Source organism: Pyrus communis, chromosome 12 (assembly GCF_041283825.1).
Source record: "Pyrus communis isolate YQ-2024b chromosome 12, ASM4128382v1, whole genome shotgun sequence".
Taxonomy (NCBI): Eukaryota; Viridiplantae; Streptophyta; class Magnoliopsida; order Rosales; family Rosaceae; genus Pyrus; species Pyrus communis.
In genome coordinates this window covers 42816-65552 of record NC_142576.1, presented here as the reverse complement: position 1 = coordinate 65552, position 22737 = coordinate 42816, and the positions used below count along the sequence as shown (strand labels likewise).

General features: G+C 38.2%; 2 protein-coding genes across 3 annotated transcripts; both read left to right on the top strand.

The window, feature by feature from the left end:
* Positions 1-7910: 7910 nt before the first annotated feature.
* Positions 7911-17402, top strand: LOC137744683 (type II inositol polyphosphate 5-phosphatase 15). 2 transcript variants are annotated; one of them, XM_068484454.2, is made up of 11 exons: positions 7911-8867; positions 8954-9206; positions 10362-11154; positions 11919-12043; positions 12897-12981; positions 14253-14415; positions 14518-14558; positions 14663-14930; positions 15276-15399; positions 15719-16070; positions 16897-17402. In XM_068484454.2, the coding sequence occupies exons 1-11, from the start codon at positions 8138-8140 to the stop codon at positions 17251-17253; spliced, it is 3291 nt and encodes a 1096-aa protein (XP_068340555.2). In that variant the 5' UTR covers positions 7911-8137; the 3' UTR covers positions 17254-17402. The 2 variants fall into 2 exon arrangements, with proteins under 2 accessions (XP_068340555.2, XP_068340554.2); XM_068484453.2 differs by having other exon boundaries at positions 7946-8867; positions 14253-14558.
* Positions 17403-17666: 264 nt separating this feature from the next.
* On the top strand, positions 17667-20806 carry LOC137744684 (Zinc-binding dehydrogenase family protein). Its single transcript, XM_068484455.2, has 5 exons — positions 17667-18467; positions 18585-18765; positions 19519-19685; positions 19809-19891; positions 20203-20806. The coding sequence occupies exons 1-5, from the start codon at positions 18234-18236 to the stop codon at positions 20579-20581; spliced, it is 1044 nt and encodes a 347-aa protein (XP_068340556.1). The 5' UTR covers positions 17667-18233; the 3' UTR covers positions 20582-20806.
* Positions 20807-22737: the final 1931 nt, after the last annotated feature.

Sequence of the window (22737 nt, the reverse complement as noted above, 5' to 3'; positions counted from 1 at the left end):
TGAAAAATTAATAAGAGAAACCCATCAAATGTCAGTCTCTCCTATCTTTTTGTGCAAACCCTTATGATTTTAATACTTTATAAGCAATCGTGGCCTATAGTTATAAGAAAATTTGCCGGAAAAGGAAGAAGAACAGCTAAAAAAAAAAAAAGAGAGAGAGAAGAAAACCCACCTATACTTGAAGTACCAAATGTTTTCGTTTGCCCATTCAGGTTTCGTGTTACTTTTCCCCAACTCAACCCTACACGTCAACATCCAGTTTCTAGGGTTTTCAATCTCCGATCACCACCAATCCCCAGATCCATGGTGGTGGCTTCAATGTATTTTTGTTGCTAAAATTAATCACCAATGTCACTATCGTTTGGATGAGAAAGTGCAAACTCTTTGTGGAAAACAGTAACGAATGCATTAATCACCGTTGATGAAATACATATATCGAACATTGAAGAGTAAAAATAAATAGTCAAACTACAAACAACAATTGTAGAGAACGTATATATCAAAATGCAAACAGAAACATGTGCAAATAAGAAAACTAAAGAGGAAGCAAGGAGTAGCTGATGCGAGAATTATACGCACACAAATTAAACCCTCTTTTTGACAATTGTAGTAAGTATGTAAGTAGGGATCGTTCTGGACCGGGGATTAGGAGGGATTGTTAATCACTTGGATTTGACTCAAAAACGCTAAAAACACAATCTAAAACACTATACTAGACTCAAAGAATGCAAAACTAAACTTTAAAACACTAAGACAAACCAAAGACTCAAAATGCTTTAAAGCATAAACTAAATTGATTTCTAACTAAATTGAACAATAAGGTAAAGGGGGATTTAGGTTTTGATTAAACTAAATGACAGATTGTAAATTAAAGCATAAGGAAATGAAGTAAACACAAAATGAATGAATCAACAGCTAATAAAAAGAGATAGCACAAATGGAGATGAAGCTAGAGATTCGATTTCACCATTGTTAAGCCAAGTCCATGCTTGTTAAGTCAGATTATACTCATCCCTCTACTTATTTCTTGGGTTTGTTTCACTTAGATATGATCAGCCATATGATGTGTGGATTTGATCAAATGTCTCTAATCATGAGCCTAATTGTGATGTGCAACTTTGGTTCCTAATCAAGACTATGTAGTGCACAAGAAACTTTCACAAAACCAAAGGGAACACTCGGCAGGATGTTTGCAAAACATTCCCTTCATTCATTCACATATCTACCAAGATTATGCATGATGTGTGCTTTAATCTTGGCTAAACAACCTGTGGTTAATTCAAATGATGATCAAGCATTAAAATCAACACACTAAGTCACAATTAAATCGGAGAATGAAACAAGAAATAGATAGATTAAATGAGAATTCCGAATTAACTACATGGCAATCTTGCAAGGCTACATCGAATCCCTAGAGAGAGATTAGTTACACTTCATGTTTACAAAAGGTTTGACATAAAAATATATAACATGAGTGAACATAGGATTAAGAAGAAAGAACCCTTGAAGCAAAACTGATGTCGAAATCCTTTAAGAAATGGGAGAGTGTATCTAATGGAATGAAGCCGAGAGGAAGTTCCTCATGGTACAAAACAAAGAGAATCAAAGAAACACGTAAACATTCCAACAACTCAAACTTGAATTGTATGAACGTTTAGGCCCTCTTATCTTCCTCTTCGTCGTAGCACAAGGTCTAAGGGATGTTGTTGGTGTGTTGAATGGATTGGGGAATTATGGAAATGGATGAGGAGTGGTGTTTGGATTATAAGGGAATGGTAGCTCAAGGCAATGAGGGAAGATTGGATGTGTTTGTGATGTGTTGTGTATGAAAATGAGATGTGATTTTTGTGTATGAATGCATGGGTTTTTATAGGGGGAATGGGAGAATATGTGGGTGATTGTTTAAGAGTGAATGTGGTTGTTCTGATTGAGAGTGCATGTGGATGAAATGATGAAGTAGGAAGGTGGAAATGCATGTGTATGTGGGTGATTGTTTAAGAGTGAATGTGGTTGTTATGATTGAGAGTGCATGTGGATGAAATGATGAAGTAGGAAGGTGGAAATGCATGTGTTGAATTGGTGGTGCAATGATGAAAGAGTAAGTGCATGTGTGTGTGAATGGTGTTTCTTGATGGTTTTGGGGTTGTGATGCATGTGAATGCATGTGGCTAAGGGTTGTTGATTGGGCTAGAGGTTTTGCATGGCTCAAAGGATTGTTTGATTGGGCTAGGCCCTTTGTTTTATGTCCAAAGTGCATACAAGGCTTTCAAATTCGTCCAACACTTTGGCTCCAAGCATATGCTATCCATTCCAAGCCCAATTTTGCTCCAAAATGCTCCAAAATGCATCTTTTTGCTTCCTTAGCCATATGAACCTAAAAACACACGAAACTGGTTTAAACTACTAAAACAATTATGAATTAACAACATAGATGCACGAAAACAAGCTAAGTAAGTCGCCTAAATATGCTCCTATCAGTAGCTTTAAATAATAAGTTGCAACCATCTAGAATTCATCATCCATCATCCCAAATTGCACACTTTGGACAAAGATTGAAACTGTAGCCCACACAATTGGTACTTAGTGCCCGTACCCTCCAATCTTTATATATAATGAAACTGCTATGATTTTTTGCGCTATACATACGTCTTTTTTTTCTGCTTCTTCAGTACCGTAGCCTTTACCAATAGCCTTTGCTGGAATATCTGCAGTTTGAGATAAATTGATAGAATGGTCTCCGCCCATCCTCCTAGGCAAGGATATCTAATAGTTTGAGAAAAACTGATTTGCAAATGTGGTGGAATTTGTCTTTTCCACGTTTGATTTCTAAATGGTACGATATTTACTATTTTATCCCTATTTTGTTGGGTAGTTGTTATGTGACAGCCTGTCCCGAGAATTTTAAAAATGTACGCGTGAAAAGACAGTTTTGCCCCTAGTGTGTTTTCTTTACGTTTTGTGGTTGTTTTTGGGTTCCTTGTTGGCATGTTTTGGGCCACACACCCTAACCTGCACCCACACCCTTTCCCTTGCCCTGTACCCCCTATCCTGAGTTCCCTTTCCCTTCCCATTTTCCATACAACATACAGACACACCCACAAACCTACCTAACCTTCACAGATCGAAGAAACCAAGCACATATTCAGGCTCGTGAGGCTCGTAGAAGTCCAACCATACCCATTTCAACTAAGAATACCTTCGTTTTCACGTCGAACTCACGATGCCCGATTTTGGGTACTGTTCATGCACACGTGATTTCTCACGTTTTAGGGAATTTCAAGCTTGTAGGAAGCTTGGTGAGGTCCCTAGGAGGCTCGGGGTGGTTCGTTTGAAGGTTTTGGACGTCGGGATCACGAGTTTCGAGGTTGGCCGGAGTTGGGGTGATTTTCCAGGTGAGATTTCGTGGATTTTAGCACTTGAAAGTGGTATGGTTGTGTTCCTCTCGTTGTAAGCTTCATTTTGGTACCAATTTTTTGAAATTTGGTTGAAAAACGAAGAAGATAGGACGATTTGAAAATTTCCCGATTTTCCGGCGCTGGCGACGGCGCCGGAGAAGACGATGGAATATTCCGTCAAATCTGACGGAATATTCCTGACGCCGTTGACAGAATCTATTAGGGATAACGAAATATTCCTGACGGCGTCAACTGACGCCGTTAGCGTGCCAGGCACGTGCCTGCGCGTGGCCGGCGCGTGGGGGCGCGTGCGGCGGTGAAACATTATTTTAAAAATATGGGGATGTTCCTGAGGTTGAGTAGATCACGTTGATGTATTCATACACCCCATTTGAGCATTGTATGATAAGTTATTTCTAAAGGTTGGTTATGTGCTTTAAAATTAACATTTTTGTAGTTGTTTCGCATATAGGTGATACCTATCCCGAGGACGAGCGTGGTCATTCGAGGTAGGGGGGCTACGACCCTTCCACATACCAGTGAGTGGGCTTTTGGTTTTCCGTATATACCTATATACATATATTTTCCCAGAAATTGATTCAAATGTTTATTCGTTTATATGCCATGCATTTCATTACCGTTGTTTATGCATCGTTAGTTGCATGATTAGTTGTTTATATATATATATACATATTCGGTGCTGCGGACGCATAGGTAAGTGCCAGGTAAGTGTTATTCATGTTTACATTCAGTAGTGATTTGAGATGCATAGAAAACTCATAACCTGCACCCCCGGTGTTAGTGCTCCTGCCCAGAGTTGGGCACAGTCCTTCACATGATGTTCACCTCCCGCACCACACGCTCAGCTTGGATCCAAGTTAGGTGCACAGTTCTGTCGTATAGACCACTTTAGGTGGTTCCGACTCGTAGGTGACCCGCGATTATTCGCCCAGCCTTCACGTGATCGTAGCACTTGAGCGTATATATATATATATTACACCCAGGCCTGTCATACAGACCACCTTAGGTGGTTCCGACTCGTGTGCAGGTCCAGTTAGTGAGATTGAGATTTGAGCTCTAGATTCAGCCATACAGGTCACGTTAGGTGACTTCGGCTGCCAGATTTTATGACAGTGATATGATTATACCTGAGCACTTGCATTTTATTTTGAGATTTTGGCATGGCATATTCTTGAGCATGATTGGTATATATATACATACGTATATCTATTTTTCTGGGAAGTATACAGGTTTTACGGCGAGGGGTTAGTACGTATTTATTAAATGGTTTTCGAAAAGCTTTGTTTTTGCCCACTCACGCTTTTGTTTTGCGCCCCTCCAGGTTCTAGTTGACTAGCAGGTTTGGTGGTTTCCCAGAGGACTTTCCCGGCATTTTTGACAGACGATCACCAGCGTAGGGCCATCTTCGGGTGTACTATTGTCGCATCATTTTCTTTTGGACTGCTTTAGGCGTTATGCTCTGAACTTAGCGTCGCACTTGTTATTTCTTTATGTAAAACCAGTTTTTATTCATTCATATTACTATTTCCACTATTATTTTATTCGCTTCCACACTGTGCACATGGTTACGTCACTTCCACGTGACGGCCAGCAGGCCCTGATCTCGGTCGGGGTGTGTCATGTTAATTATTTTCTGTATCAAAGTAAGGACATGATTGGAATATTGAAAGCTTCACCTATTTGGGCTTCTCACTTTATATAGGAAAAATTAGTATCCGGTCTTTAGTTACTAATGTTCTTTGATTGAAACCTTATTGGTTTTCAAAATTTGATCAAGGTCCCTAACATTAAACTCCTAACTAATTTTCAATTCAAAACATTTCCAAAATAAAAAATAAAAAATTTGAATAAGTTTGTACCCCTTAATTTTTTATAAAAAGGTTTCCATTTTTTTAATCTTATATGTACCCATTCATGTAATTTTTCAAATTTTTAATCTTAAAATGTACCCATTCTTAAATATACCAATTTATTGTAGTAAAATGTTATTTATTTATTTATTATTATTTGTTATATAAAATCTATTCAATTTTTTTTCTAATCCATTTTTAAACTTATATGAGTACATTCTTTTTCTTAATTTGAGAATGTATCCATGTCAAATTTAATCAAGGAAATTTACTAATGTTTACTTAGCCTAGTATCTATTATTTTTTGTGTGGTTTTGAAGAATGTACCCATATTTTGGTACAATATTTTTTTTGGTAATTTTGATGAATGTACCCATATTTACACACACACACACACACACACACACAATATAATGGAGAGTATAATTTATATTTTAATAATTTTAATCCACAAATTATGGGTTTTTTATATTTAAAATCTCATTAATACAAACAAATATAAATATAAATTTTTAATTTAAAAAATATAGTAACCTACATAAAAATACATTATCACATTAATTTCAGGGACTTCGATCAAAAATTGAAAACCTATAAGGTTTCAGTCAAAGATTATTGACAATTAGGGACCGTATCCAAAGTGTCCCTTAAATGTAATTGCCCCACTTCAACTAATATCGAGACATTTTGTAATAAAACTTTACACCTGACAGATGTCACATCCCTGCCCGGGCCCCGACCACATCCCAGCCTCGACTCCATTGTAGCACTATATTGTTCGCTTTTGGCCCCGACCACGCCTTCACTGTTTTGTTTATTGAAACTCACACTAGAACTTCCTAGTGGGTCACCCATCCTGGGAATGTTTTCGTGTGAACTCGCTTAACTTTGGAGTTCCAATGGAACCTGAAGCCAGTGAGCTCCTAAAAGGCCTCGTGCTAGGTAGAGATGAGAATATACATATAAAGCTTACAGGATCCACTCCCCTAGGTGACGTGAGATGTAACAATCCACCCCCCTTAGGGGCTCGTTGTCCTCGTTGACACCCTTCCGACCAGAGATTAGCTCTGATACCAAATTGTCACATCCCCGCTCGAGCCCCCACCACATTCTGGCCGCGACTCCATTGTAGCACGATATTGTCCGCTTTGGCCCCGACCATGCCCTCATGGTTTTGTCTATGGGAACTCACACAAGAACTTCCCAGTAGGTCACCCATCCTGGGAATGCTCTCGCGCGAACTCGCTTAACTTTGGAGTTCCAATGGAACCCGAAGCCAGTGAGCTCCCAAAAGGCGTCGTGCTAGGTATAGATGAGAATATACATATAAGGCTTACATGATCCACTCCCCTAGGCGATGTGGGATGTAACACAGAGGTTTGTAATTATGAATTTTTATTTATTTGAATTATCTTTAAAACCACTGTTTACGAGGGTTTGTAGGGTTTTAGAAACTCAAACGACGATGTACTCATCGTCAAACTGTAGATGATGCAATCACGAGCATTTGTATATATATATATATATATTTCTTCACATATTGCATTTGTAAATTAATTATTGTGATTTTTTAATGTGATTTGGAATTTTTATGGGAGATTATGTACTACTATGGCGATTGTAGTAACTAGTAAGGTTTTTCTTTAGTAGTTTAAAATTATCAAATTAATTTTTTTTCTTAACAAGCGACACGATAATGATCTTATTAGTTAACATGTTGACTCAAAATCCATTATTTTAGTGCCATTTTGGGTCCAATCGTTGAGTCGTGCAAAAAATTGCAAGGTCTACCCGAAGCCGCGTGCTACTCATATTTAACCATTAAACTTGGCCTAACAATTTTCAATCTCTCTATAATAAGTGGATTACCTTGTTTGTTAGGTATTATTCTTTAACTCACTGCGTCCTGAGCTTAAACTCTCCCAGATGAGGATCTTCTCTATATCCTCTTTGTGGGGATCCTCACATCCTAAAAGTTCAGTACATTGTGCAGCCAGTTTTTGTTAGGTACTATGATTTTTGACCGTATGATGTATGATAAGTGGTTAGGATGTGAGGATCCCTAGGATCCCCACAATTTGGATCAGGATGGTATCCATATCTAACTCTCCCTACCTCCTTTGAGTACCTTTAGTGTAGATTAGTGTAGCATGAATAGGTTTAGAATCATTTTTATTTTGTGCAAAATATCTCCAATTAAAAAATGTCATTGAAAAATGTGTACTTATGGAATACATTTTATATATATTTTTTTGAACAAATGATATTATCTACATTAAGAGAGAGGAGATGTGCTTAGTCTCACAATATGCTAGCAATAATATGATTTAAACTCATCTTGACGATAATTGAATGTAAAATCTCTTACTTATAAGTGAAAAAAAAAATAACTAAACCATAGTGATACCTTCTATATTTTTGTTCTTGTTACTCAAATACTTCTCACTTCCAAAAAAAAAAAAAAAAAAAACAACACGTGCGTACACATGAATCTCTTAATTTGATTACAAATATCGACGGTAGGAACTAGCGACGTGTGGGCATTTTTGCTGAGTTGACCAAATAGAAAAAGAAAAAGAAAATACGAACGTTTGAGCTGACGGTCAAAGTGACGGAGGATTTACATTTGCAGCTATTTCGCCACTTGGGAATAAATTAAACGGTCACGGACACTTTGTTAGTTAATGATACTTCTTCTTTTTTTTTTTTTCTTTCTTTCGGTAAAATGATACTTCTTGTTCGGTGTAGGTGGACATAGATCCTCTGGAAAGCTCCAATATCGGGGGTTGGCTCTGCTTCCTACTTCCTGCTTCCGCCTTCAACATTTAACAGTCCAAAATCTCTGAATCAGAATTTGTGATTCGGCCACAGATGGATGAAAACGAGGACCTGTTTTCGTCCCCGAGCTTCTCCGCTCCAAAGCTATTCCCGGACTCTTCCTCTTCCTCATCTGATGAGGACAACGTCGTCTCCCTCCACTCCACCTCCAAACGCCTCGATTACATGCTCCAATTCCTTGACCGCAAGCTGTCCGTCATCAACGACGACGACTACAACAAGAACAACAACAGCAGCAGTAACTACAACAATCATAATAATAGGAGCAACGCCTCCGAGGGGAACTGCTTGTCTTCGCTTCCGGAGTTCGTGGCTAGTGGGGGAGGGACTGGGATCTTCAAAGTCCCGATTCGGGCGGCAGTCCATCCGAACCGGCCGCCGAGGCTGGAAGTGAGGCCCCACCCGCTGAGGGAGACTCAGATAGGGTGCTTCTTGCGGACAATGGTGAGCACCGCGTCCCAATTGTGGGTTGGGACGGAGTGCGCCGTTAGGGTTTGGAACTTGAGCGATCTGTACTCGGCGGCAGGACAAGGCGAATCAGGGGATGAGGAGGCGGTGCCGTATAGGGAGTCGGTATGCACATCGGCTGTGATATGCTTGGTTGGGGATGAGGGGAATAAGGTGGTGTGGAGCGGGCATAGGGATGGAAGGATCAGGTGTTGGAAGATGGATTCGGCTCCTACTCCGACGAATCCGTTTAAGGAGGGCTTATCTTGGCAGGCTCACAGAGGCCCCGTTCTTTCAATTGTCATCTCCTGCTATGGTAAATTTATTTGTTTGTTTATTTATTTATTTATTCTACTAGTGCTGCTGCTAATGCTGCTACTACTACTACTTTGATCCATCTAGGGGATCTATGGTCAGGCTCAGAGGGTGGTTCCATCAAGATATGGCCACGGGAAGCTCTTGAAAAGGCTCTCTCCCTAACAGCCGAAGAAAGGCACATGTCTTCTTTGTTGGTCGAGAGATCTTACATTGAACCTTGGACCCAAGTTGCCGTCAATGGTTTCAATAACATATTAACTTCAGATGTTCGCTACTTATTATCTGATCGTTCTGGAGCCAAGCTCTGGACTGCTGGTTATCTCTCATTCGCATTGTGGTATGTCACCACTCTCAATATTCATTTTTTTTTTTGAGAATAATGCCTACCATTCCTGATAAAAGTAATAAATTTGAATTCAACCATTCTTATTTTGGTTTTTCTGGTGCGAACTCATTATTTTTGTGTGTGTAAAATGTTAGGGAGTATTGTTTTGGCATATGGGTTTAAAGTTTTTTTCAGTGCCCCTTTGAATTATCTTATGCACTATGAAATGTTTTAGAATTATTAGTGAATGAGAACTGCAGAAACTACTAACCTTTTGTGACTTCAGACCTCTCCATAGCGATACTCTATTGGAACAACCTTTATCTAGTCACGAAAAGTTTCAGTTCCAACTTGGGCCAGTTATAATAGGAATAAACTCCACATTTTAATTAGTTATAATTTTTCTAGGTTCTATCTTAAAAAAACTTGCTTCCACATGGTAATAATTGTCAGTAAGTCCAAAAATATGCAATTCACAAATAAAAATTTAAGATGAAATGAAATATTTTCTCTAAAGTTGTTTGAGATAATGAGTTATTCTTTAGAATTGTTGCTACGTCTCTGAGCTTCCGTGTATGTAATAACTCGTCAACATGGACATCTTGTTCTTGAAGCCAATATGTTTCTAGCTTCTCAAGCATGTTTAGAGCTTCTTGGCATGAAACTTTAGGCATTAAAGATATCACTACATACATACATGCATTAGATATTTTAGAGACTAGGTTTCTCTTTTTTTCCAATGTCTACATCTTGGGAATTGACATGTTTCTATAGTAATGTAGATTATTGTATCTATACAGCTTTCATTAGATAACTAAGTGAAAGAACAAGTTTTGTAACGGCAACTCTATTAAGTAATAACCTCCCTGTAGTAATAAATTGGTTTGGTCCCAGCATTATGACTATATAGAGGTTTTATTGTCCGAATGATTACGTGTGTGGAGGACTTTCTTCCTCTCTTTGTTTTTTCAAATTGGCAAGCGTTTCTACTGCAGAATGTTGAACTTTTTTGTTGTTGAATATTTTACTCAAAGTTTGAAGTTTGACCCCCGCCCGCCCGCCCGCCCGCTTCACATTTTTATAGAGTAAGCTGTGGGCACCTACAGTTGTAAGGGCAGGCTAAATAAAGTCATGTATTTAAGTTATGCTAGTAGTTTTCATATACAGGGATGCTCGTACAAGGGAGTTATTGAAGCTGTTCAGTACAGATGGTCAGATTGAGAATCGAGTGGACATTTCGTCAGCACAGGACTTCTCCGCTGAACCCATTGCTGGATCAAAGAAAGACAAAACACAAAGTTCTTTTGGTTTCTTTCAGCGGTCACGTAATGCCATAATGGGAGCAGCAGATGCTGTTCGTCGAGTTGCAGTGAAGGGTGCCTTTGGAGATGATAATCGAAGAACTGAAGCACTGGTGATAGCAATGGATGGAATGATTTGGACTGGGTGTACAAATGGCCTACTTGTACAATGGGATAGAAATGGCAATCGTATACAAGAATACCACTATCATTCTTCTGCTGTCCAATGCTTTTGTACATTTGGGCTACGTATATGGGTTGGTTATGCAAGTGGTACTGTCCACGTATTGGACCTTGAGGGTAATCTGCTTGGAGGATGGGTGGCTCACAGCAGTCCTGTCATAAAAATGGCTGCAGGAGCGGGTTTTATATTTACCTTGGCTAATCAAGGTGGTATATGTGGATGGAATATCATGTCCCCTGGACCTCTTGACAATATATTGTGCTCAGAGTTAGCCGGCAAAGAATTTACATATACAAGGATAGAAAATTTGAAAATATTGACTGGTACATGGAATGTTGGACAGGGAAGAGCATCTCAGGACTCACTTATATCCTGGCTGGGCTCTGTTGCTGCTACTGTTGGAATTGTTGTTGTCGGGTTGCAAGAAATTGAAATGGGTGCTGGTTTTCTTGCCATGTCTGCAGCCAAAGAAACTGTAAGTTTTTATTTTATTTTTTATTAATGAATTTTCTTGCCTAGAGAGTTGATAAATTGCTGCTTGGTGCCTGATGAAAAAGGTTCGATGCAAGAAATTTTGAGCCACATAGAATGCCTTAAGGTTAATCGTATCCAAAGGTATCTTTGAATGCTCATCAAAATGCCTTCCATCAAGGACAATGCTTATGCATTCTTTTGCATATGAGCAAGTTTCAATTGATACAACAAGCCTAGACGAAGATTATTGTTATTATAATAATGATGGCAATATGCATGTGTTGAGTTTATCTTTGAAATGCTTGTCAAACTGCCTTCGATGAAGAAAAATACTGATGTATGTTATTGTGTGTGATCATCAATCATTTAGTTCAGGAAGCCTAGGTCTAGAATTAAGACGATGAGGATGTTAAGGTTATAGCCATTTATATAAAAATCATTTTAAATTATTAATATTGGGCTCAAACTCTAAGAATCTATTTCCATCACCCAAATGCCATGCATTGTTTAGAGCACATGTACCACTGGTGAAGTGGACCTCTGGAGCAGCATTCTGTATCTTCTATGATGCAACCAAACACAAATAGTAATGTTTTTATTTTTAATAAGGCGATGCTTGAGTATTTCTTTACTTAACCCGTTAACCACAATTCTCTTTCCAATGAAAGCAATGGAATGGCTGTAACTTGATATTTTCTCACATGTTAGTATTGTCACTTGTATGGTTGACTATAACCCCTCGTCATGACTCTCCTTCATCTGTAGGTAGGGCTTGAGGGCAGCTCTGTTGGGCAGTGGTGGCTGGATATGATTGGAAAAACATTGGATGAAGGTTTGACATTTGAGCGCGTTGGGTCCAGGCAATTGGCAGGATTGCTCATTGCTGTGTGGTGAGTATCTTTTGACAGGAAGCTCCCTAATTCGTTGATTGATTATTTCTTCATCATTAAGGGTCTGTTTGGGTTTAAAATTTGGATTTGAATTTGGTTTTCAAATCCATTTATTTGATTTTTTTTTTTGTTTGAATAAAATTCTTGGCTCCTAGATTTCATCTAAAGGTTTAGAAAAATATAAAAAATATAATCAGTTAATTAAAATGTTAAATATATATACTGAAATTTAGTAAAAGAACAGTGATTCACAGTCTCACCAATTCAGAATTTTCCTTCGTTTTCCCTCAATTTCTCAACAACCAAATACTGAAGATGGAGATTTGTGGGATTTGATTGTTGATTTCCCACAAATCAACCTATGTCCCTCATATGTCTCTCCCTCTTCTTGAGGTCACTTTGTAGAGAGAGATGGAGATTTGATCCATGATTTTGCATCGATTGCAAATAAAAATTGGAATCTGATCCGCAAGTGGAGAAAGGAAAGAAAGGGAGAAATACTGAGAGATGACAGAGAAGGATGAGAGAGATGGCCGGAGGGGAGAGAGAGATCATGAGGAACATACCTCTAATCGAGGGTGGTGAAGGTTTAGATGGGGGCATGAGTTCTGAGACGGTTCGATTGCAATTTTGTCATCGAGGACGTTGAAGAGGTTGAAGGATTTGTCAAATGACTGGTTCTCATTAATGCAGCCCAAATGACTAGATTTGGATTTAGAGACCCAAATTCAAATCCAAGTCCAAATTCACCCTTAAATCCAAACGGGCCCTAGAATTGATTTTCGTACCCTTTTATAGAGATTTTACCCTTGCAAGTCTGTCATCATAACTTTTCAGTTTTTTTGTCTTTGAGGGTGAGAAACAATCTTAGGACTCATGTTGGGGATGTTGATGCTGCAGCAGTTCCATGTGGTTTTGGGCGTGCCATTGGTAACAAGGTAGGGCTACCTCTGTTATGCCGATTTGTACTGTGATAAAAATTGTGTTTGTGTTGCGATAATTAACAAAATGATTGCCAAAGATATAAAGGGAAAACGGAAAAGGAAAGATGAAATATATTAAAGTAAGGATCAACTTTAGTGCTTTGCATGTGAGTGAATTTTAATAGCTCTGTGCCTCCAGTATCTGTTTTGAGGTCAAGGTTCACAATTCCACACACGAATAATCTCATGGAAAAATTAGTGTTAATACTGGTTATACGTCACAAATGAGATTTGATAGTTTTCCTGCTTATCCTATGAGTTCTCCCCTGTACTAGTGATATTATTCAATTTGGTGAACTTTATTTATTAATCTACTCATAGAGGGTAGAAACATCAGTATTCTGGTTCTAATCTACGTTTCTACTCATAAGTTGATGAATATAGATCAGGAGGTGGTCAATTAATTTCATATATTTTTTAGTAGTCATTTAGATGGTCTCAATTTCTGGATGGAGATGAAAAGAAATTTTTTTTGAGAACAAATGTGAGGAGGTGAATTTTTAGTAGGATAAATTTTGTTTTGGGCATCTGTGGGATCAGGTTTTGAGTTTTTTAGAAAACCTATCTTCTTGGATTGGAAGGCTGTGGTTACTTACGAGATTGCTTTATTTTTTCCCATATTGTGCATCTTGATTTATCTTGACTTGCCCTGGACTGCTTGTTCACCTTCATTCTGCTGTATTACATTTTTACTAATATGTGTACTCTGTTTTCTATAAAAAAAAATTTTTTTAGGGGGTTTCTGACCTGGTTTGGTACTGAGGTGATTCTGAAAAAAGCTGCTATCAAAAAAAGCTGGGAGCTGTTTTTGTGTTTGGTAAACACTTAGCTTCAGCTTTTTTTCACAGTTTTGGATGAAAAAAAGCCAAAAACAAGAAGCTGCAAAACCTAGCTTTGAAAAACTGGCTTTTTTTCACATCTGTTTTACATAAAAGTTTACCAAACACTCTAATACTGCTTTTTTTTTTCAAAAGCACTTTTACAAAAAAGTTTACCAAACACTCTACTGCTTTATTTCACAGCTGCTTATTCTCACAGCACAGCAGAAGCAGCTTTTTTTTCAAAGCACAGCAATACCAAACCAGCCCTCTGTCTCCCATTGTGTTTTCATAAGCATGCATATTGCATACACACTGGTACACCTGTGCTTTTGTTCATTGTACTGTTGTGTTGCCATTTTCATTTGGTTATGACCAATATTAATTGGCTAAAGGTCGTTCAAACAGGGAGCTGTTGGTTTGAGGATTAGAATATATGGCCGGGTAATGTGCTTTGTTAATTGTCACTTTGCTGCACACTTAGAAGCCGTTAATCGCCGCAATGCAGACTTCGATCATGTATATCGAACAATGACCTTCTGCCGACCTAACTTTCTCAATTGTGCAGCTGGTACAACACTTCAACTTTTCTTCTATTGTTCCCTTGCCTTCTCAATATATTTATTTTGGTTTGTTTATAGATCTGGCTTGCCATTGATCCATTCTATTGCAGCTAGTGCTTCATCTGCAGTTCAAATGCTTCGTGGCACACATGTATGTGTAAAATTGGTAGAAGCACCTTTTTGGTTTTTAAGTTACTTGTTACAGGATCAATTTTCTTCCAGCCATCTTATAAACCATTGTTGGTGTCTTTTCAGGCTATTGGTAACAATTCTGCAGAAGGGATGCCTGAGTTATCTGAGGCAGACATGGTCATATTTCTTGGCGATTTTAACTATCGACTTGATGGTATATCTTACGATGAAGCTAGAGATTTTGTTTCTCAAAGATGTTTTGATTGGCTTAGAGAAAGGGATCAGCTCCGAGTGGAAATGGAAGCTGGAAATGTCTTCCAAGGAATGCGTGAGGCAGATATTAAGTTTCCTCCCACGTATAAGTTTGAAAGGCATCAAGCTGGTTTAGCAGGTACAGTTTACTGTTGCACATGTGATTCCTAAATTCATTGCTTTAGATGGGCACTAAAAAGTGAAAGAAAAAAAAGGGATTGGTTGAAGATTCTTTACTGAGTGCTGAGTAATCTATTTAGGTCATTTAGCAGTATTTAGTTATAACTTGTGTGTTAGGTGGTCTGTCAAGACTCAGTGACAATGTTTCTGTTTTTTGAATTACTAGATCGTTTCACTTTTATGTTGTATTGTGCTGTTTGGACATTTATGCTTCTGCAAGAAAAAGATAAGACATTTTTCAATGTAAGGCATTTGCGTTGCTTTTCTTCTGAACTCTAAACTCGTATTAATTGCATTCCTAAAGGATATGATTCTGGTGAGAAGAAGCGCACTCCAGCTTGGTGCGATAGAATTTTGTACCGTGACAGCCGCTCAGCGTCAGTATCAGAGTGCAGCTTAGAATGCCCTGTAGTGTCTTCAATCTCACAGTAAGTTTTCCCATTTCAAATTTCAAAGGAATAGGGTTAAGTAATTCCTACAGGCCTATTGTTATATGTTATGCCTTGTGTAACTTATGGATTGGAAAGAAAATAGTTATTGAGGCCAGAGGATCTCATCTCCTATGCATTTCATGCTCACGAGCATTCACATTGACTTTATTTTTAGTTGTTAGAGGCAAACTTTATTGGAAATAAATTTGTTTTATGAAATATGCAAAGTTCATGAGATTGGGTGGCAGTGAAATCTTTGATGGAATGATGAATGCACGAGTAACATGTGTTTCAAGTCTGACATCTTCTTTTATAGGTACGAGGCCTGCATGGATGTGACAGACAGTGATCACAAGCCTGTCCGTTGCATTTTTACTGTTGATATTGCTCGAGTTGATGAGTCTCTAAGGAGACTAGAGTTTGGAGAAATCCTTAAATCAAATGAGAAAATCAAATGTATTATTGAAGAACAATGCAAGATTCCAGAAACTATTGTCAGTACAAACAACATAATCCTTCAAAACCAGGACACCTCCATTTTGCGTATTACAAATAAATGTGGCGATAAAGATGCTTTTTTTGATATTATTTGCGAAGGGCAGTCAATCATTAAGGAGGATGGACCCACATCAGACTATTGTTCCTTTGGCTTTCCACGATGGCTTGAGGTAACTTCCCAAGCTTCGGAACAGTACATGTGCTTTTCATTCCAGTTATTGTTTTTGGCCCAATTTTCATTACAATAATTGAGTGTTTTGGTTGTGGAGGGTGTTAGTCAACATGGTAATTTTGCAGTGAAAAGTTGTTTGTATACGTTTTTTAGCTACAATAACCCATTAGGACAAGGAATGCGCGTAGGCATTGGAGTTTCAACGATTGGAGCTGTTAGAAATGAGTTGGAAGATACTATGCCAGTTTCTATCCTTGCAATATCATTTTTGGGTTTTTTTTTTTTTTTTTTTTTTTTTTTGTTTGCCCCCGCACGGGGGGGTGAGGAAGAAAAGAAAGTGATTTTCTGCCATTAGAAAGGTGAATTAGACCACAGAAAGTGCTTATGAATTTGCCATTTTCCTTTTTCTGTAAGGAAAGTTAGGATTGTTCTATATTGAGAATTTAAGACTAAGATATGGATTTTAAAATCAGACTTGCACCAATGTTGGAAACTCGTGCATTCATCCTTCTGGGCATAACCATGTTTCATTGTTATCCGTAAGTTAGGAACAAAGTTTACCAAAGTTATTGTTGTTAACATGGAAATTCTTCTGTTTTTTAATTTTGTACACCAGACTACATTCTGGATAGCGTGCTAATGTTGTAGCAGTAGAAGTCGTGTTATTATTGATCATTTGATTCGTCTGTTGCATAATTAAATTGTTTCCATTTGGATCAGGATGTAACGTGGTACCTTGGTCAAACCTTGTTCTCTCCAACATTTAGTTGAAAATAATTTGTTAATTTTTTGGCCAAAGATAATTAGTCTTGATTCTGAACCAGGTTACTCCTTCAGCTGGCATTATCAGACCAGATCATATAGCTGAGGTGACAGTTCATCACGAGGAGCACCAAACCCCAGAAGAGTTTCTTGATGTTGTTCCACAAACTTGGTGGTGTGAAGACACCAGAGACAAGGAAGTCATATTGGTGGTTAAGGTGCGTGGCAGTTACACTACTGACACAAGACATCACCGTGTATGTGTGCGCCAAAGCTGTTCAGCCAAGACAAACCAAAACGAACCCACTGGAGACAGCACCAGACAAGCACAAGGGACGGTTCTTCGCCGGTCTGATTTTCAACACCTGAGCAGTTCCTATGATGTGGTTGACCATCTCTGGAGTTCGCGTAGTCCTTAAAGCAGCACACTAAAACTGGCTCTTTGATGGGCAGAACGAGTTTTTTTTTTTTTTTTTTTTTTATTAACCAATTCTTCAAGGATTTTGTTGTAAATAACCGAGAAACTTTGTTGAATTTCTAAGGTTTTACAAAATTTGATTTGTGTCCATGGAGCTGTGTTTCAGTTCAAGCGATGAGAGTCATTGTTTTCCTGTTTACGCCTATTATCAGTCCAACTGATAATATATGGAATTCATTTCAATTCCGAAGTGTACAGGTATAGTGAATTCAAAGCTGAATTTTACTTTGAGCCCTTTTTTGGGATGTTAATAATTGAATGCTGGTGGTGGTTGCTGTTAAATTCGTACCGTGGAAATTGCACTCGCAGGCCAATCGTTGTACTTATATTGGGAAGTGATTTGCACCTCTCATTATTCCTGAGAAATGAACAGGAGTTTGTAACAAAGAGAAAAGTGGTGTATGAGATCATTTCCCTTGTATATTTGATGCCTTGGCGGCATCGACAACATGGATTCCTCGTTTTCTTCCTCAAATGGTGGATTTTAGGTTTTGCAGATGATCTCTCTTTCTATGGCATTATTGTAGGGTAGTGTTATTTACATATTTTTTTACATCTCACACATTCTTTTTAATTTTTGTTCATTAATATTTTCCAGTTTATTTAATCCAATAGTAAAAAAAATGAGAGCGCCGTTTTGGTCTTACCGTCTTAGGTAGGCAGGATGTGCAGATAGAAACGATGGCACGTGCAAAAGGTATAAGTTGGACGGTGGTGGTAGGTAAGTGGTAACGAACACGGTGATTGGAATGATGGGTACGGGCGGACCCAGTCCCAGAGGCAGGCAGAGGGAGTAGTTACTCAGTGTCCCTAATCCCTCCCACCCTCGTCACGAAAGTCAGTCAGTCAGTCACATTGTTTTGATAGGGAAGAAGCGTTGAAACCAGAGGCATCTGTGAGTGTCTAGTGTTATTGAACTGAATGGCTGAAAAAGTACTAGTAGAGAACAAGCAAGTGATATTCAAGGGGTTCGTAGAGGGAACTCCAAAGGAGACGGACTTGCAAGTGGTGGTCAGCGCCACGACTGAGCTCAAGCCTCCTAAAGGCTCCGGAGCTTTTCTGGTCAAGAATCTCTACCTCTCTTGCGACCCTTACATGAGAGGCCGTATGCGCGATTTTCGTGATTCCTATATTCCTCCATTCGTTCCTGGCCAGGTACGGTACCTACCTTACCTACCTAACAATTGTCATTTCATTTCACTCATTTTTTCAATCATTCTTAATTTGTGTTTTTCTTCCTTCCTCTTATATACACACCCATAAATGAGTCAGCCAATCGAAGGATTTGGTGTGTCCAAAGTTGTGGGTTCTGATAATCCGACTTTCAAGCCTGGCGACTTGATCTCTGGGTTCACTGGATGGGAAGAATACAGTTTGATTTCTAGAACTGAGCAGTTGAGAAAAGTTACGCCAGACGGCGACATCCCTCTATCATTCCATGTGGGTCTTCTTGGTAATGTTATTCTTCTATCTCATCTTTCGATTCTTATGCCTACACTTGTTTGTTTTGTAAATCAGCATATATGTATAACTCCGCTGGAGAAGAATAATATCATCAGAATATTAAACACTAGTAAATCATCTGAATATTGACCTAGAAACACCTTTGACGATATTGTTTAGATAACTTATAAACGTAAAGTGCTTCGTTATATCTAAAGTGTCATTGTAAATAGTTGAAGACCTTAGTTATGGTTATGAACTTATGAAGATTGGATTGCGCATGTACTTGTCCGGTCAATCACTGATTATGTAATGCTGACTGACTAAGCAAGAGAATTTTTTTTAAAAGTACGAACCATTCATTTTTTATTTATTTATTACTCTGCACTAGATAATCAAGCATTAACATTTAACTAATGATAGTTTCTTGAAGGATTCTGAGTCATTTGATCACTTCTAACAACCAGCCGCAATTTCAGTATTCTAGTCATTCAGAGTCCCGCTTGTTTTCCTGGAGATTTAAGACGCTTCCATTTTTCTATTCAATGTATGCTTTAGCTTAGAATGTTGTATAACTGTGTCCAATTGTTCCTTTCCCCCTTAGACAGCAATGAGGGAGGATGCGAGGGACTCAAATCAACCCTGCTTCTAGACTAGTGTATTACACTATTACTGTTTTCGTTAGATTAAAAAAAATTAGTTTAAATAAAATTCTTTTGTTTAGCTCTTAAATCAGTAACCAAACAAGAATTTCTTGTTACAGGTATGCCAGGTTTTACTGCATATGCAGGATTCTACGAGGTCTGCTCCCCTAAGAAGGGGGAATGTGTTTTAGTTTCTGCTGCTTCCGGAGCTGTTGGTCAGCTTGTTGGCCAACTTGCTAAATTGCATGGCTGTTATGTTGTTGGAAGTTGTGGCTCAAGCCAAAAGGTAAGGTCTCATTTGTGTTTCTCTGTTAGTTATGTTGATAGTTTGAGACAATATATTTGAATCATATTTCATAAAATAGCGCTGACAAGAAATAGAACTTAATTGGGACATGTTATTTGCTAGGTTGATCTTCTGAGGAATAAGCTTGGGTTTGATGAAGCTTTTAACTACAAAGAAGAGGCAGACCTGGATGCAGCTTTGAAAAGGTTAGTGATTGAGTTATGTTGTATTGAGAGTATAACCCATGTTGCGAATGTAAAACCTTCCGATACAATGATACAATGATATAAGGTTTTGGGTTGGATGCTTTACTTTTAACTTGGCATAAAATAGCCAATCCACGTATGAGCCCTCGATATAACTGATCCACATTTTTGTTCAAGCCTAGTTGCACTTGAGCTAGGGTGAGGGGGCGTGTTATGTTGAAGATGTTTACACTTGTGAACATGACGATATTTGAGACTTTGGGCCATTGTCAAATGAAGATGTTTACACTCAGTATGTTATGTTGTTACAGGTACTTTCCACAAGGCATTGACATTTACTTTGATAATGTGGGAGGGGACATGCTTGATGCAGCAATTGTGAACATGAGAATTCACGGTCGGATTGCTGTTTGTGGAATGGTGTCTGAGAAAAACCTCTCTGATCCCCGAGGGATCCGCAATGTATTCAATCTGATATCAAAGCGTATCAGGATGCAGGGATTCCTGCAAAGTGATTACATACACTTGTACCCACGCTTCTTGGAACATGTCATTAGTTACTACAAGCAAGGGAAGATTATTTACATTGAAGACATGAATGAAGGCTTGGAAAGTGCTCCATCTGCTTTTGTAGGCTTATTTGCGGGAACAAATGTTGGTAAGCAAGTTATTCGTGTAGCCCACGAATGAATGATTCGCCTTTCTCTCTCTCTGCTGCTTGCACTGTTATAAGAGAGAGAGATGGCCAAGTTGAGGCAATTTACGTACAGCCTTGAATAATTGGATAGTTATAAATAATTTGAGTTTCTGAATGTGGTTTGTAAATTTTGTGAAGTCACCTTGCTCATGCTGTGGCATATTGAACTTTATGTATGACAAACTGCGGAGTTTTAATCTAATGTCCTCCTTGATTTTCGATGTGATGTAACCTTAAATTGTGCTTTCACTGTAACGATTTTTAAGTTGCACATTGTGGAAGAATAGAGTCCTACATGCCATATCGACCATATGACAAAAAATAGTACAATTTATATAGGAGATATTCCACCCTAATATCACTAAGCCATTTTGTGATAAAACTCAGGACTTAATAATATGTGGTTAAGTTGGGGGGCAATATCGATAATACAGGTGGTGGACTTGTATAGGCTTGAAAAGTTTATTATGATATCATAGCATGTTATTATTTCAACCTGTCTTGGGCTTGATTAATTGAACAGTCTACACTCGAATTTTCTTCCTAGACAGAATGGGCCCAAGTTACGGGCTTGAACATCCTACTGAATGACTGCACATTTGAAAAGATTGGTGTTGGCTCCAAAGAGTGGATACTGACTGATTTGACCAGTTCTCGATGTAGGAATTGATTTCCCTTGTGACTCTATGTGGGTTCACTCGTGAGGAGACGTGTTGGAAAATAGAGTCTCGCATCAAGCATATTACAAAGTACCACACAACTTATAAATATGATTTCAACCCCTAAGATCACCTAGCATTTTTGTAATAAAATTCAACAGCTAATAATGGGTGATTTTTTTTTTTTTTTTAAAACATCGACGGTACAAGGAAATTTTATTGATATGAAATAAGAAATTATATATAGTCCAGAAGAATATAAACCTTACCCCTCAGAAATTAAAAACACAAATTACAATAAAAGAGGAAGGAACATAAAACCTAACCCCTCTTAAATAATAAAATACAAAAGAAGAGAGGGAACATAAGGCTAAACCCCTTAAAACTAAACCTAGAAGGTTATAACTTGCAAAACAAGCTGCAAAACAAAGAGCCAAAATGATTGGGAAATTAAAAACACACATAAAAAAGGGGAGACAAACATGTAGGTAGGAATGCCTAAAAAATCCGAATGTAAAAAAGGAAGAGTTGCTAAGGGTGGAGCCGCATGCCAAACAAGTAAAGACGAGAGCATCCCTAAATTGACTAATTTATTGGCAACCGCATTCCCTTCTCAAAAAATATATGCAATGAAAACCTATGTGTTGCAACTGGGAAGAACAATTCTTCCAACAAATTCGTAGCTGCCAAAAAGAAGAAAAAAATGAGCTAAAAGCAAAACAAGATACCACACTAAAAATGTCATTTTCAAACCATAAATTTTTGGGAAATAGACAAAAATGATCAATTTTCTTAATCTTGGGATAGAAATAGAACAAACCAACCATGCACAAGCCATACACAATACCAAAATTACTAAAATACCCATATAAGTACTCAAAGCCCTCAACTTATTGTATTACTTTTCTCATTTGGAAGAGAAAGGATGTTGAGAGAGTTATGTGAGCTCTAGATTTGTGGGTTGAGTGACCTCCAAAATATCACTTTTGTCAAGGAGGTGTCTGCAATTCCATGGTCTAGAGCGTTGATTCAAGATTCCTCACAAAGGTAACTATCATCCCCTTCTTTCCGAATCTCTCCCACCAAATTCTAGAGATCCAGAGATTCAAGCTCTTGAAATTTAATCTCACGGCTATAAGGGTCCCTTTAAAAGTTATAATAATTGTAGTTGTTGAATTAAATTTTAAGAATCCGAATCGCCGGATCCGTAGGGGATTTCTTCCTCATCCACTCTTCTCTTGGTACTGTTCCGTGAATTGTTTGGAATATAGTGCTTAGATTTTTGTGCTGTCATTTATGCATCCATGTATCTAAAATTTCATCAATGCTCATGTATATTTGTCTGTATGTGTGCATGTCTTTATTAATGGATGCATGGGAAAAATAATTGCATGAATCCGGATCTCAGTGCTGAAGTTAATAGGATTTGGTGGGAGAGATCCGGAGAGGATCTCTTCCTCATCCACTCTTCTCTTGGTACTGTTCTGTGA

Bases quoted from the DNA above. Each gene is read 5' to 3' on its own strand.
- LOC137744684 (XM_068484455.2), top strand. From the start codon at position 18,234: ATGGCTGAAAAAGTACTAGTAGAGAACAAGCAAGTGATATTCAAGGGG. The intron at 18,766-19,518 runs GTAATGTTATTC...TTCTTGTTACAG, and splicing joins ATTCCATGTGGGTCTTCTTG to GTATGCCAGGTTTTACTGCA. The intron at 19,686-19,808 runs GTAAGGTCTCAT...GTTATTTGCTAG, and splicing joins GTTGTGGCTCAAGCCAAAAG to GTTGATCTTCTGAGGAATAA.
- LOC137744683 (XM_068484453.2), top strand. From the start codon at position 8,138: ATGGATGAAAACGAGGACCTGTTTTCGTCCCCGAGCTTCTCCGCTCCA. The intron at 8,868-8,953 runs GTAAATTTATTT...TGATCCATCTAG, and splicing joins AATTGTCATCTCCTGCTATG to GGGATCTATGGTCAGGCTCA. The intron at 14,559-14,662 runs GTATGTGTAAAA...GTGTCTTTTCAG, and splicing joins AAATGCTTCGTGGCACACAT to GCTATTGGTAACAATTCTGC.